The 14,205-nt window shown below is 48.5% G+C and overlaps 1 protein-coding gene across 3 annotated transcripts in view; it reads left to right on the top strand.

Moving 5' to 3' along the window:
• Positions 1 to 14,205, top strand: part of col12a1b (collagen, type XII, alpha 1b) — a 97,513-nt gene that overhangs the window by 61,959 nt on the left and 21,349 nt on the right. For all 3 annotated transcript variants that reach the window (XM_088001712.1, XM_088001711.1, XM_088001713.1), the window contains 18 exons: positions 195 to 324; positions 392 to 531; positions 598 to 727; positions 810 to 949; positions 1,784 to 1,913; positions 4,459 to 4,598; positions 5,128 to 5,257; positions 5,339 to 5,478; positions 5,573 to 5,702; positions 8,195 to 8,334; positions 8,457 to 8,586; positions 8,668 to 8,807; positions 9,308 to 9,437; positions 10,273 to 10,415; positions 11,116 to 11,245; positions 12,067 to 12,209; positions 13,624 to 13,753; positions 13,893 to 14,012. In XM_088001712.1, the coding sequence (XP_087857838.1) occupies positions 195 to 324; positions 392 to 531; positions 598 to 727; positions 810 to 949; positions 1,784 to 1,913; positions 4,459 to 4,598; positions 5,128 to 5,257; positions 5,339 to 5,478; positions 5,573 to 5,702; positions 8,195 to 8,334; positions 8,457 to 8,586; positions 8,668 to 8,807; positions 9,308 to 9,437; positions 10,273 to 10,415; positions 11,116 to 11,245; positions 12,067 to 12,209; positions 13,624 to 13,753; positions 13,893 to 14,012 (2,416 nt within the window). The remainder of the gene's footprint in view (positions 1 to 194; positions 325 to 391; positions 532 to 597; positions 728 to 809; positions 950 to 1,783; positions 1,914 to 4,458; positions 4,599 to 5,127; positions 5,258 to 5,338; positions 5,479 to 5,572; positions 5,703 to 8,194; positions 8,335 to 8,456; positions 8,587 to 8,667; positions 8,808 to 9,307; positions 9,438 to 10,272; positions 10,416 to 11,115; positions 11,246 to 12,066; positions 12,210 to 13,623; positions 13,754 to 13,892; positions 14,013 to 14,205) is intronic.

Below are 14,205 nucleotides of genomic sequence, written 5' to 3'. Positions count from 1 at the left end.
ACAGCAGAGCTAACTTTTCATTTAGCGGTAGCCGCTGCAGCTGAATGAAAACATAATCCGGGCCAGAGCAGAGCAGCAGTTGTTCATCATGTGAAACGGCAGATTATATTCTGAGAAAGCTGCAGGTCACGTCGGGCTGATGCTGAGGCTGTGTCTCCAAGCGGCTGATTAGTGTGGCATGTTGCTGCAAACAGGAAACAGTGTCGGCGGGAACCACGGCCACCATCCTGCGCGGCCTGCAGCCCGACACGCTGTACTCCGTCACGCTGGTTCCGGTTTACGCTGAGGGAGACGGGAAGAGGATGTCTGAAAACGGGAAAACCAGTAAGTCCCAAACCCGGAATGACTCGGAGAAAACTCCGTCGTCTCAGCGGCGGATTGTCTGCTTCAGGAGCGTTAGGCGGCGTGAAGAACCTGATGGTGAGCGACCCCACCATGACCTCCCTGAACGTCCGCTGGGACCCGGCCGACGGCGCCGTGCGGCTCTACAAGGTCTTCTACGTTCCCGCCGCCGGCGGCCGAGAGGAGATGGTGAGAACCGGGCCGCCGCCGGACCGACTGACCAGGCGGCGTTCTGACCCTCTGCGTCCGTTACAGGAACAAGTTCCCTCAGGAACCACGGCCACCGTCCTGAGGAACCTGCAGCCCGACACGCTCTACACCGTGTCCGTGGTGCCGGTGTACCCGGCGCGCGAAGGCCGGCGGCAGTCTGAGGACGGGAAGACGTGTACGCTGCCGCAGAACGTTTGGACTCGCCCTCCCTCACGCTCGACCTTTGACCCGGCATGTCTGCGTGTTTCTGCCCACAGTGCCTCTGAGCGGCGTCAGCGGCATGAGGGTCAGCAACCCCACCATCACCACGCTCACCGTCAACTGGGACGCCGCCGACGGCAACGTCCAGGGCTACAAGGTCATCTACGTCCCGGCGAACGGCGGCCTGGAAATCGTGGTGAGGTCATCAAACTACCGACCCGAAAACTACTGAGTTTTATTTTTGTTAAAGTTCAGGATTCTGGCTTCACGCTGAATTAAAACTCAACATTTCCCAGAAAATATTAAAAGTAATATAATAAAGAAACAGCTGAGCAGAAGTTCTCAGTAACTGCTCACGGCTCTGAAATGATTACATTTTCCTTCCACTCAACTTTCCATCAACATGCTTGGATACAGGCAGCTGGTTGTTTAGAGCTTTTCTCTGTTAAAATACTTTTCAAATTTGATTAGTGAAATGTTTTCTTTAGGTCACATTTCTGCCTGAGGAATCGTCTGAGCGTGTTTGAGCTCGTAGCTTCCGGCTTTGCTCCCATCGCAGTAACTTGGGGAGTTTTCTGGGGATGAAAAATAATCTTGCTGATCGTTTTTCAGCCTGACATGTTGAGCCTCCTGCTGCAGGGCGGCTAGTGGCTCTCGGGGGTTCGAACCGTCGCCCTCAGAGAGCCGATCAAAGCCTCGGCGGGGATTTATGGAGCGCTGCCTCTGACGGGATAATCCATGCGCTCCGCCGCCAGACAGCAGCGCCGGCTGCTGCCAGGAAACTCCGACCTCGGCTGGTCCGGACGGATTCTTCAGTTTGTGGATTTACTGTTTTTAAATCCCGGCGAGCCGACGGAGAAACATCTGACTCTTCTGACGCTGCGGAGATCCAAATCCTTCTGCCGTTACAATACATTCAAACCAAAAGTCTCCGTCAGCTTCCTCTGCAGGACCCGCTGCTGGATCTACAGAACTCTGACTGCTCTGGCCTCACTTCCTGTCCTGACCTCACTTCCTGTGTCTCCGGCAGGAACAAGTGTCTGAGAGCACCACCTCCACCATCCTGCAGAAGCTGCTGCCCGACACCAGCTACACCGTCACCGTGGTGCCGGTGTACGCCGAGGGAGACGGGCCCAGCCTGACCGACACCGGCAAGACCAGTGAGTACCGGCCGGCCCGCGGGGGGCGGAGCCTGCAGCAGCGGGGGGCGGAGCCTGCAGCAGCGGGGGGCGGAGCCTGCAGCAGGGGGCGGAGCCTGCAGCAGCGGGGGGCGGAGCCTGCAGCAGCGGGGGGGGGGTTAGGGATTAGGGTTTGTGACGTTTGTGGCTTTTTCAGTTTGTGACGTTTGTGACTTTTTCAGTTTGTGACGTTTGTGACGTTTGTGGCTTTTTCAGTTTGTGACGTTTGTGGCTTTTTCAGTTTGTGACGTTTGTTACATTTGTGACGTTTGTGGCTTTTTCAGTTTGTGACGTTTGTTACATTTGTGACGTTTGTGGCTTTTTCAGTTTGTGACGTTTGTTACATTTGTGACGTTTGTGGCTTTTTCAGTTTGTGACGTTTGTTACATTTGTGACGTTTGTGGCTTTTTCCAGTTTGTGACGTTTGTGGCTTTTTCAGTTTGTGACGTTTGTTACATTTGTGACGTTTGTGGCTTTTTCAGTTTGTGACGTTTGTGGCTTTTTCAGTTTGTGACGTTTGTTACATTTGTGGCTTTTTCAGTTTGTGACGTTTGTGGCTTTTTCAGTTTGTGACGTTTGTGACTTTTTCAGTTTGTGACGTTTGTGACGTTTGTGGCTTTTTCAGTTTGTGACGTTTGTGGCTTTTTCAGTTTGTGACGTTTGTTACATTTGTGACGTTTGTGGCTTTTTCAGTTTGTGACGTTTGTTACATTTGTGACGTTTGTGGCTTTTTCAGTTTGTGACGTTTGTTACATTTGTGACGTTTGTGGCTTTTTCAGTTTGTGACGTTTGTTACATTTGTGACGTTTGTGGCTTTTTCCAGTTTGTGACGTTTGTGGCTTTTTCAGTTTGTGACGTTTGTTACATTTGTGACGTTTGTGGCTTTTTCAGTTTGTGACGTTTGTGGCTTTTTCAGTTTGTGACGTTTGTTACATTTGTGGCTTTTTCAGTTTGTGACGTTTGTGGCTTTTTCAGTTTGTGACGTTTGTTACATTTGTGACGTTTGTGGCTTTTTCAGTTTGTGACGTTTGTGGCTTTTTCAGTTTGTGACGTTTGTTACATTTGTGGCTTTTTCAGTTTGTGACGTTTGTGGCTTTTTCAGTTTGTGACGTTTGTGACTTTTTCAGTTTGTGACGTTTGTGACGTTTGTGGCTTTTTCAGTTTGTGACGTTTGTGGCTTTTTCAGTTTGTGACGTTTGTTACATTTGTGACGTTTGTGGCTTTTTCAGTTTGTGACGTTTGTTACATTTGTGACGTTTGTGGCTTTTTCCAGTTTGTGACGTTTGTGGCTTTTTCAGTTTGTGACGTTTGTTACATTTGTGACGTTTGTGGCTTTTTCAGTTTGTGACGTTTGTGGCTTTTTCAGTTTGTGACGTTTGTTACATTTGTGGCTTTTTCAGTTTGTGACGTTTGTGGCTTTTTCAGTTTGTGACGTTTGTGACTTTTTCAGTTTGTGACGTTTGTGGCGTTTGTGGCTTTTTCCAGTTTGTGACGTTTGTGACTTTTTCAGTTTGTGACGTTTGTGACTTTTTCAGTTTGTGACGTTTGTGGCTTTTCCAGTTTGTGACGTTTGTGACTTTTTCAGTTTGTGACGTTTGTGACTTTTTCAGTTTGTGACGTTTGTGGCTTTTTCAGTTTGTGACGTTTGTGGCTTTTTCAGTTTGTGACGTTTGTGGCTTTTTCAGTTTGTGACGTTTGTGACTTTTTCAGTTTGTGATGTTTGTGGCTTTTTCAGTTTGTGACGTTTGTGGCTTTTTCAGTTTGTGACGTTTGTGGCTTTTTCAGTTTGTGACGTTTGTGACGTTTGTGGCTTTTTCCAGTTTGTGACGTTTGTGACGTTTGTGGCTTTTTCCAGTTTGTGACGTTTGTGGCTTTTCCAGTTTGTGACGTTTGTGACTTTTTCAGTTTGTGACTTTTTCAGTTTGTGACGTTTGTGACTTTTTTCAGTTTGTGACGTTTGTGACTTTTTCCAGTTTGTGACGTTTGTGACTTTTATCAGTTTGTGACGTTTGTGACTTTTTCAGTTTGTGACGTTTGTGACTTTTTTCAGTTTGTGACGTTTGTGGCTTTTCCAGTTTGTGACGTTTGTGACTTTTTCAGTTTGTGACTTTTTCAGTTTGTGACGTTTGTGACTTTTTCAGTTTGTGACGTTTGTGACTTTTTCCAGTTTGTGACGTTTGTGACTTTTTTCAGTTTGTGACGTTTGTGACTTTTTCAGTTTGTGACGTTTGTGACTTTTTTCAGTTTGTGACGTTTGTGGCTTTTCCAGTTTGTGACGTTTGTGACTTTTTCAGTTTGTGACTTTTTCAGTTTGTGACGTTTGTGACTTTTTCAGTTTGTGACGTTTGTGGCTTTTTCAGTTTGTGGCGTTTGTGACTTTTTCCAGTTTGTGACGTTTGTGACTTTTTCAGTTTGTGACGTTTATGACTTTTTCAGTTTGTGACGTTTGTGACTTTTTCAGTTTGTGACGTTTGTGGCGTTTGTGACTTTTTCCAGTTTGTGACGTTTGTGGCGTTTGTGCGCTCAGGGCCGCTGGGATCCGTCAGGAACCTGCGGGTCACCGACCCCACTACCAGCACCCTGAACGTCCGCTGGGAGCCGCCCGAGGGAAACGTCCGCGAATACGTCGTGACCTGGGTGCCGACGGCCGGGGGAGAGGAGGAAATGGTGAGATCCGCTCTGAACACGCCCAGAGATGCTCAGTCCTGGCTGACATGTTTTAAGATTTAAATGAACATATCAGTGGCTTTCCTTTTCCTCTGCTGCTCAGTTTTACCCTGAAATCAGTTTCCAGACCTGAGCTGGTTGATTGATGAGGTTTTCCTTCTTCCTGAATGAACGTCTGTAGTCCTGAACAGCTTCCTGGAGGAATCCCACATTTAATTCCCAGCATTCAGTTCCACCGTCAGCCTCTAACCTGCATGCAGACTCTCCTTTGTTTGGGATCCCTGACACAAATTCCTTCACATTTCTAAAGTCCAGACACAAAGTCAAGTTTCCACTCAAAATTTGGACAAATTTAAATTATAAATAAAAAATTTCAGTCTGAATTTCCTGCAGAGATTTCTGTCTGGTTTGAAATGAGGAGGACAGGAATACAGGAACCTGATATTTATCCTGGACAAAGCTGAGATCCCAAACTGAGCTTCGTCCAGCGGAGCCAGGCCTCAGCTGATCCCTCTTCCTGTCAAACCAGGACCAGGTCCCTGGAACCGTGTCCAGCACCGTCCTGAAGCAGCTGCAGCCGGACACGGAGTACTCGGTCACCGTCGTCCCCGTCTACCCAGAGATGGAGGGGAAGTCCATGTCTGAGACGGGGAAGACAAGTGAGACGCTTTCCCCTCCGGGAGGAACGCCGGCTGGATTTACGGTTGAACCCAGTGATTAAAACCCGCGTGTTCCTCCAGATCCTCTGGGCGGAGTGAAGAATCTGAAGGTGGTGGATGCCTCCATCAGCACGCTGACCGTCCGCTGGGACCCGGCCGTGGGAAACGTCCGGACCTACAAGGTCTTCTACGCCGCCCAGCCCGGAGGACAACAGGAAGTGGTGAGAGCCGTTTCCTGTCCCAGCTGACCTGAGGAGAAGCAAACATTCACCCTGAGGTCCAGCAGAAACTGATCAGGTCTTATGGGTCCAACAGGAGGAGGTTTCCGGCGGCACCACCACCACCGTCCTGAGGAACCTGCAGGCCGACACGCTCTACAGCGTGGCCGTGGTTCCCATCTACCCTGACGTGGAGGGGATCCGGCAGGAGGACCAGGGCAGGACGAGTAGGTCCACCAGAACCGGCCCGTGTCTAACCGACCTGCAGACCGGTCCGACCCGATTACAGCCGTTTCTCTGTGTGGTGAACCAAGCAGGAGAGGTCGCAGCCTGAAGGGGTCAGGGTTCATTTAAGGTCACGGGTCATTTAAGGTCAGGGTTCGTTTTAAGGTCAGGGGTCGTTTAAGGTCAGGGTTCGTTTTAAGGTCAGGGTTCGTTTAAGGTCAGGGGTTCATTTAAGGTCAGGGTTTTTTTAAGGTCAGGGGTTCATTTAAGGTCAGGGGTTAATTTAAGGTGAGGGGTCGTTTAAGGTCAGGGTTCGTTTAAGGTCAGAGTTCTTTTAAGGTCAGGGTTTTTTTAAGGTCAGGGGTTCATTTAAGGTCAGGGGTTCATTTAAGGTCAGGGGTCGTTTTAAGGTAAGGGTTCGTTTTAAGTTCAGGGGTCGTTTTAAGGTCAGGGTTCATTTTAAGGTCAGGGATTAATTTAAGGTCAGGGTTCGTTTTAAGGTCAGGGTTCGTTTTAAGGTCAGGGGTCGTTTAAGGTCAGGGTTCGTTTTAAGGTCAGGGGTCGTTTAAGGTCAGGGTTTGTTTAAGGTCAGGGGTTCATTTAAGGTCAGGGTTTTTTTAAGGTCAGGGTTCGTTTTAAGGTCAGGGGTCGTTTAAGGTCAGGGTTTCATTTAAGGTCAGGGGTTAATTTAAAGTCAGGGGTCGTTTTAAGGTCAGGGGTTAATTTAAGGTCAGGGTTCGTTTAAGGTCAGGGTTCGTTTAAGGTCAGGGTTATTTTAAGGTCAGGGGTTCATTTAAGGTCAGGGGTCGTTTTAAGGTCAGGGGTCGTTTTAAGGTCAGGGGTCGTTTTAAGGTCAGGGTTCATTTTAAGGTCAGGGTTCATTTTAAGGTCAGGGGTTAATTTAAGGTCAGGGTTCGTTTAAGGTCAGGGGTCGTTTAAGGTCAGGGGTTGTTTTAAGGTCAGGGGTCGTTTAAGGTAAGGGTTCGTTTAAGGTCAGGGGTTGTTTAAGGTCAGGGGTCGTTTAAGGTAAGGGTTCGTTTAAGGTCAGGGTTCGTTTAAGGTCAGGGTTATTTTAAGGTCAGGGGTTCATTTAAGGTCAGGGGTCGTTTTAAGGTCAGGGGTCATTTAAGGTCAGGGTTCGTTTTAAGGTCAGGGGTCGTTTAAGGTCAGGGTTCGTTTTAAGGTCAGGGTTCGTTTAAGGTCAGGGGTTCATTTAAGGTCAGGGTTTTTTTAAGGTCAGGGGTTAATTTAAGGTGAGTGGTCGTTTAAGGTCAGGGTTCGTTTAAGGTCAGAGTTCGTTTAAGGTCAGGGGTTCATTTAAGGTCAGGGTTTTTTTAAGGTCAGGGTTCGTTTTAAGGTCAGGGTTTCATTTAAGGTCAGGGGTTAATTTAAAGTCAGGGGTCGTTTTAAGGTCAGGGGTTAATTTAAGGTCAGGGTTCGTTTAAGGTCAGGGTTCGTTTAAGGTCAGGGTTATTTTAAGGTCAGGGGTTCATTTAAGGTCAGGGGTCGTTTTAAGGTCAGGGGTCGTTTTAAGGTCAGGGGTCGTTTTAAGGTCAGGGTTCATTTTAAGGTCAGGGGTTAATTTAAGGTCAGGGTTCGTTTAAGGTCAGGGGTCGTTTAAGGTCAGGGGTTGTTTTAAGGTCAGGGGTCGTTTAAGGTAAGGGTTCGTTTAAGGTCAGGGGTTGTTTTAAGGTCAGGGGTCGTTTAAGGTAAGGGTTCGTTTAAGGTCAGGGTTCGTTTAAGGTCAGGGTTATTTTAAGGTCAGGGGTTCATTTAAGGTCAGGGGTCGATTTAAGGTCAGGGGTCGTTTTAAGGTCAGGGGTCGTTTAAGGTCAGGGGTCGTTTAAGGTCAGGGTTAATTTTTAAAGCTGTACAGGAAATATCAAATGTGGCATTATGGAGAAGGTAGCGTCTAGCCATTGGTAACCATGGAGACAACGCCGCACCGCCATGTAGGCTAGCATGTATGGAAACAACTGGTTAGCATCTTTTAAAGGTTTAAGGGGAAACGCCGTTTATGACCTAGTGATATAAATCCTGGTGTGAATTCAGGCAAAGTCGGATCGACTCGTCAGCAGGTTGCCGTGTTGCTAGTTGCTGTCCGTTGACCCAAACATCTGTGTTCAGTTGCTGCTGCAGAAACGACCGTCTGAACAGTTTGAAAGGTTACAATGTGCAGCAGCTCTTCAGATGGAAACTCCTTAAATCAACATCTCACAGCGGGATGGGATAATGCTTTCCGAGTTTGGCTGCCCGGATGTTCCCAGGAATCCAGACAGATTTATCCCCAGCAGAAGAGCGTGGCCTGGTTTGCAGCACTGGAGTCACCTCAGATGTTTGGATGTGTTTCATTGTGGAACCTGAGGAGAGCGAGCTGCTCAGAGTTCATCAGCTGCTGTGGAAGCTGAAGCGCTCTCATAAAGCAGCGTGTTAAGGACTCTGCCCGTCCGCCGCAGCCTGCAGGGTAAATCAAACAGCCTGTCGTTCCTTTCAGAGCCTCTGGGCGGAGTGAGGAACCTGCAGGTGACCGACCCGACCACCAGCTCCCTGAGGGTCCGCTGGGAGCCGGCCGAGGGCGACGTCCGTCAGTACCGGGTCCTGTACGCGCCGGCGGCCGGCGGCGCCGAGAGCGCGGTGGGTGGGAGTTTAACTCCGGTTCCACCCGGACCAGTCCAGAACCTCATCGTTATAAGACAGAGCTGATCTGAATGAGGACGGGTCGGGAGCGAGGAGCTGATGCTGTGTTTGTGCTGCAGACGCAGGTTTCCGGGCTCACCACCAGCACGGTTCTGACGGAGCTCAGCCCGGACACCGAGTACAGAGTGACCGTTGTCCCCGTCTACGAGGACGTGGAGGGAAACCGCATGTCTGAGAACGGGAAAACCAGTGAGTTCCTCCCGAACCGGACCGGGCCGTGGTTCTGTAGACCGCCGGGGGTTCTGACCGCTCTCTGTGATCCGTTCGCAGAGGTTCTGGGCGGGGTGAAGAACCTGCAGGTCACCGACCCGACCACCAGCTCCCTGAGGGTCCGCTGGGAGGCGGCTGAGGGCAACGTCCGCCAGTACCGCATCTTCTACATCCCAGCAGCCGGCGGCGCCGAGGACATGGTGGGCGGCCGGGCCGGGCCGGTTCTAGATTAAACTAAGTATTTCTCTGGATTCTGAAGAAAGCTTTCAAACTTTAAAGGGCCGGTATCGTGTAAAACCAACGTTTTTCATCTTCCATCGTGTTTTAGTGTTTTCCCAGGAGAACTCAGCTCCTTCAGACTAGCCAGCAGCAATTAGCAAACATCTGCTGAGCTCATTATCAGAGCTGCTGCTCAGAGCGGCGCTGGTAGAAACGTTGTTAAGGGATTAATACAGGAGCCATGACTTCTTGGAGGTGGAGCTTCAGAAAGAGCAGGAGCTTCTTAAAGAGACAGAGACACAATTTCCAGGCGTTAAATCAGGAAGTAAAAGTTCCCGTTGAGTCATATCATGAAGGTACTGTAGTTCCTGCCTGGATAACACGTACCACCGGCCCTTTAACAGGATAGCTTCCTGGCTTAGTTCTGGGCCGTGCAGAACCCCTCAGAACCGACCCGCCTCTCTGTGTCTGTGGGAAACAGGAGCAGGTTTCGGGCGGAACCACCGACACGGTGCTGAGGAACCTGCTGTCGGACACGCCCTACACCGTTACCGTGGTTCCCGTTTACCCCGAGGGCGAAGGCTTGCGCCAGGCCGACAGAGGAAAGACCCGTAAGTACCGACCCGGTTCGGCAGAACCCACCGTTCACCTCTCTGGTCTGTCAGCTGTTTGTTCCCCTGCTTGTGTTTCCTGGGCTTGGACTCGGTTCTGACCGGACCCTGTCAGTCGGGGTTGATGTTTTCCTCCTGGCGCAGCATTAATGGATCCAGAACTAAACTAATAAAAATAAATCCACTTTCTGCTCAGTTATTGGCTGAAGGTCCGTCAGAAATATTTCTAGTTTTTAATCTTCAGATTGGAGCAGAGAGTTTCAGGATCCTGGTCATTCATGGAACTTCTTTACAAATGTGGACGCTGACATTAGCATTAGCTGCTACATGCTAGCATTGAGATGCTATTTCAGACTAGCACAGCTTCACTTATATGCTAACTCCTTTTAGCACAACCTAAACACAACAATAGCGTTTTCCAGCGTCCAATCAGATCGTTTGAAGCAGAAATGAAGAGAAGCTGCTTCCATCGCTAATGTTAGCGGATGTAGCGGTGCGCCAGATTTACGGTCGTACCAGAAACATTCACAGAAAAAGGTTCCAGTTGGAATGAAAATGTGATTAATAGCATCAGAATTTTTAACATGTTAACGAGTTTCTCACCAGTGACTCCAGTTTCCCTGGTGGTGAGCCTGGAACAGAACCTTCTGCTTTTATGGCGTCGTTTTGCACATCTGGTTGTGTTTATCTGTTGCTGTAAAACTGGTGTTTCACCCCCAACTGGGTCGGCGGGTTCAGAGTGAGACCAAACAACCTCTGACCCCCAGAAGAACCCGAACCAGGCTGCTCTCGGTGTGTTCCTGCCTGACCTTGTGTTGACCTCTGACCCCTGCAGTTCCGCGGATGCCGCCCAGGAACATCCAGGTGTACAACCCGACGCCCAGCAGCCTGAACGTCCGCTGGGAGGCGGCGTCGGGCCGGGTGCAGCAGTACCGCGTGGCCTATGCCCCGCTGAGCGGTGCCCGGGCCGCCGAGTCGGTGAGTCACGCCCCGCCGCAGAAACTGGGTCAGAACCGGGCCGATATGAGCCGGATAATGGATCCGGTCCGGTCCAATCAGCTGTTTACATAATTTTGTGTGAAACTGAAGGAGTTTAAAACGTCAAGCTGAGGTTTAAAGGTTTGGTTTTGTTCTCTGCACAGATAAAAATGTTTTCACTGATCCGGTTCCGGCTGGTTCTGATCCAAACCGAACCGTCAGGGAACGAGTCAGAACTTTTTAACTTCCCGGAAGTTCAGGATCTGTATCCCGGTCCTGATCCGGTACCGGGACCCGATCTGGCCAGAAGTCCTTCAGGCGGTTCTTTTTGTTTGTTTCAGCGTTTGGACCTTTGCTCAGTTTTACTAACTTCCTTCTCATCACTTTACATTTTTAATTTTTATACATTGTTTTACTATTATTATTTTTGTTTTTTATTATTAGTATTTATTTAAATGAATTTCCTGCTGGCGGTTCCCATGACGTCAGTTCTGGTTTTACGGCGTTCTGGGCCGAGCCTGCAGAACCTGGCGACCCGTGTTGCTGGGCGGTTAGCGTTAGCTCTGATGAACTTCCTGTCTCAGCGTTTCCAAGCCGGACAGAACCGATTGTTTCTGCAGTCTGAGCCGATGTCGGTTCTGGAAAAGCGAGCAGAACTGGACCTCATTTCCTGTTTTTGCTCTCTCTCTGGTTCTGGAAGGTTCTGGTTCCTGGAAGCATCACCAATGCCTACCTGGACAACCTGATCCCGGACACGCCCTACGCCATCACCGTCACGGCGCTGTACGCCGACGCCGAGGGGGCGTCGGTCAAGGGCGACGGCAAAACACGTAAGAACCCGACCGAAGGCCGAGCCGGCCCGGTTCTGGTCCGATTCTGGCTCTCTGCAACCAAATCACTGAGAGTTAATGAAAGAACGGGGTCAGGAGAACCGCACTTTAAAACGAAACAGGATTCTTGTAAAAAATTAGATTAATGTCATTTTTAGGTAAATAATTAAATTTTTCCTTTATAATCTGTAATCGGATTAATCAGAATAAATAATGAAGCATGAAGAAATGCATTTTAGTTCACACCGACATCTCAACATGACAAACATCATCACAGAGTAAAACCGTCTCAAACTGACCTGAAACAATGGTGTCAAAAATTCAGATCCTACAAATTAGTGGCGCAGATTAATTATTTAAGTTAAATTTAGCCTAATTTTAGTTTATACCACAGCAGTTGATTTTTAACTCAGATGTATTTTCATAAAATAGGTGACAAGGTTATTTACATTAGTAATTTATCTTTTTAAATGTTATTTACATTTTTAATGTTTATTTACATTTTTTTCATTAGTATTTTTATTTATTTAATTTTTAAAGATTTCATTAAAATGTGAAATCATAATTTTTATAATTTTTTTTATTTTATAAAATTGGTTATTGGCCATTTTCAAAAGTTCCTGATAGGTTTTCTTTTTGCCTTTCCGCCCAGTCGTCCATGTGATTCCCTGATTTTCAGTTTCCACACAGGAGACAGAATAAAAGCCAGACAGGAACTAAAGGGAGCCGGACAGCGTCCCTGTGGCGCTCCGGACACATTTCCTCTCCCTGCAGGGTCCCAGGTGGACTCAGTGTGTTTTCCAACCGTGTGTGTGTTCCAGTGCCCCGAGCCGGCCCCAGGAAAATGCGCGTGTACGACGCCACCACCAGCAGCCTGACGATCGGCTGGGACCACGCCGAGGGCCCGGTCCGCCAGTACAGGATCGCCTACGCCCCCATGACCGGAGACCCCATCACAGAGTTTGTGAGTTCAGCTTTCCGCCTTGGACTGGAAACAGGAATCGATAAAAACCCGAAAGGTAGACCAGCGGAGGATAGACCTGGAGGATCTGATCAACCACTGGTCTGGACCGAGGATCCAGACCGAGGTCTGGATCCTCAGTCTGGCCGGGATCCAGACCGAGGAGTCTCAGCTGAAGTCGTTTTAGTTCTCGGCACAAACTGCTTCATTAAAACCCGTCTGCTGAAAAGAAATGGTCTGTTTTCACGTTCTGGCTGTTTTGGGTAAACTCTGCTGACGTTCCGGCTCAGATATGCGATGAGGTCACTTCCCAGGACTCCCTCCATCCCATGAATCACCGTTAGCACGGCTAATTACGGCCTCTGTTGGACCAACACTGTCACGAGGAGCATCATGACATTATTAATGGCTCTGGGAACTGCCGGTGAGTCGCTGCAGACTGAGCAGAACCTCTGCGGTCCAGAACCGTTAGCTTCACCAGAACTGCCAACCGTTCTGCAGCGACTCAGTTTTAGTCCCACAGGAATTTAAGCTGTAAAATCTCAGTTTTCCTCATTAAAACAAACTTTAATTTAGTTACGCTGCTGTCAGCGTTCATGCCACCGTTGGACAACATGCTGCTAACACTTAGCTGACATTAGCATTTTGGCTAATTTTAGCTTATACTTTAGTGTTTGCATACTGAACGGAGTAAGCTGATGTTAGTAACCTACATGCTGATGATAGCAGTTAACTCTCCATTAGCATTGCAGCTCATTTGGATTTAGAAGCTAAGCTTAACAAATTGAATTGAATGACTCAATGCTAGTCAACATGCTATCAATACCCTACATAATATTGACATAATTTTAGCTAACCTAAGCACCTTAGCTAAACTTAACTAACGCACTTGATTACATCTTAGATGGAGTCCATAAGTAGAGGTCAAAATGCTACTGATAGCCCTCATGCTAATGAAAGCATTTAAGCTAAAATTAGTGTTTTAGGTTATTTTGATAGAAATGATAAATTTGGCACTTAAATTCAGGGACTTCCTAATCAATCAATCAATCAATCAAATTTTATTTGCATAGCACATTTCAGCAGCAAGGCATTTCAAAGTGTTTTACATAATTAAAATAAAAAACTGCATGTAATAAACGGTGAGAATGAGAAATAAAAAGCTGTAGAACTTTAGTTGAGACGCCGTCAACTGGGACTCCAACCCTTTGGACTTGTCAAAACGCCGTTTGACAAGGACTCTAACCTCTCGGACTAATCCCACTAATAAAACTGAACAAAAAACAGCTGGAGTCCAAAGACTTCAGAACCTCAGTGTTGATCCAAATCTCTAGAACTGGAGAACCAAAGTGGATCAGTAGAACATCTTAAACCCTGCTCTGTGAAACTGACGCCTTTCTGTCTCCTGATGTCCCAGACGATGGTTCCAGGGAACCGGAACAACGCCATGCTGCCCAGTCTGCTCCCAGACACGCCCTACAACATCACCGTGGAGGCCATCTATGCCGAGGGGCCCGGAGGGTCCCTGAACGGGAACGGACGGACAAGTGAGGAAGCCCAGCCTGGCTCAAAACCGTTAGCTTAGCAAGAACCATTAGCTTAGCCAGCAACTCAACCCAAATCAAAACCGTTAGCTTAGCTCCTCCAGATCCACTGGAACTGACGGCTCCTCTCCCGTCTCTCCAGTCGGCATGCTGAGTCCCAGAAACCTGCGGGTCTCAGATGAGTGGTACACCAGGTTCCGGGTATCCTGGGAGCCCGTCTCTGCTCCAGTTCAGGGATACCGGCTCATCTACTCGCCTCAAGGTGAGCGCTGCTCCATCTGTCTCACCTGGTTCCTGTGGTTCCTCTGTGGTTCCTCTGGTTCCTGTGGTTCCTCTGTGGTTCTTGTGGTTCCTCTGGTTCCTGTGGTTCCTCTGTGGTTCTTGTGGTTCCTCTGGTTCCTCTGTGGTTCCTCTGTGGTTCCTCTGGTTCCTGTGGTTCCTCTGGTTCCTGTTGG

Source organism: Poecilia mexicana, unplaced genomic scaffold, assembly GCF_051168715.1.
Source record: "Poecilia mexicana isolate PSO_F unplaced genomic scaffold, ASM5116871v1 scaffold_21, whole genome shotgun sequence".
In the NCBI taxonomy this organism is placed as follows: Eukaryota; Metazoa; Chordata; class Actinopteri; order Cyprinodontiformes; family Poeciliidae; genus Poecilia; species Poecilia mexicana.
This window is presented reverse-complemented; position numbering and strand designations above follow the sequence as displayed.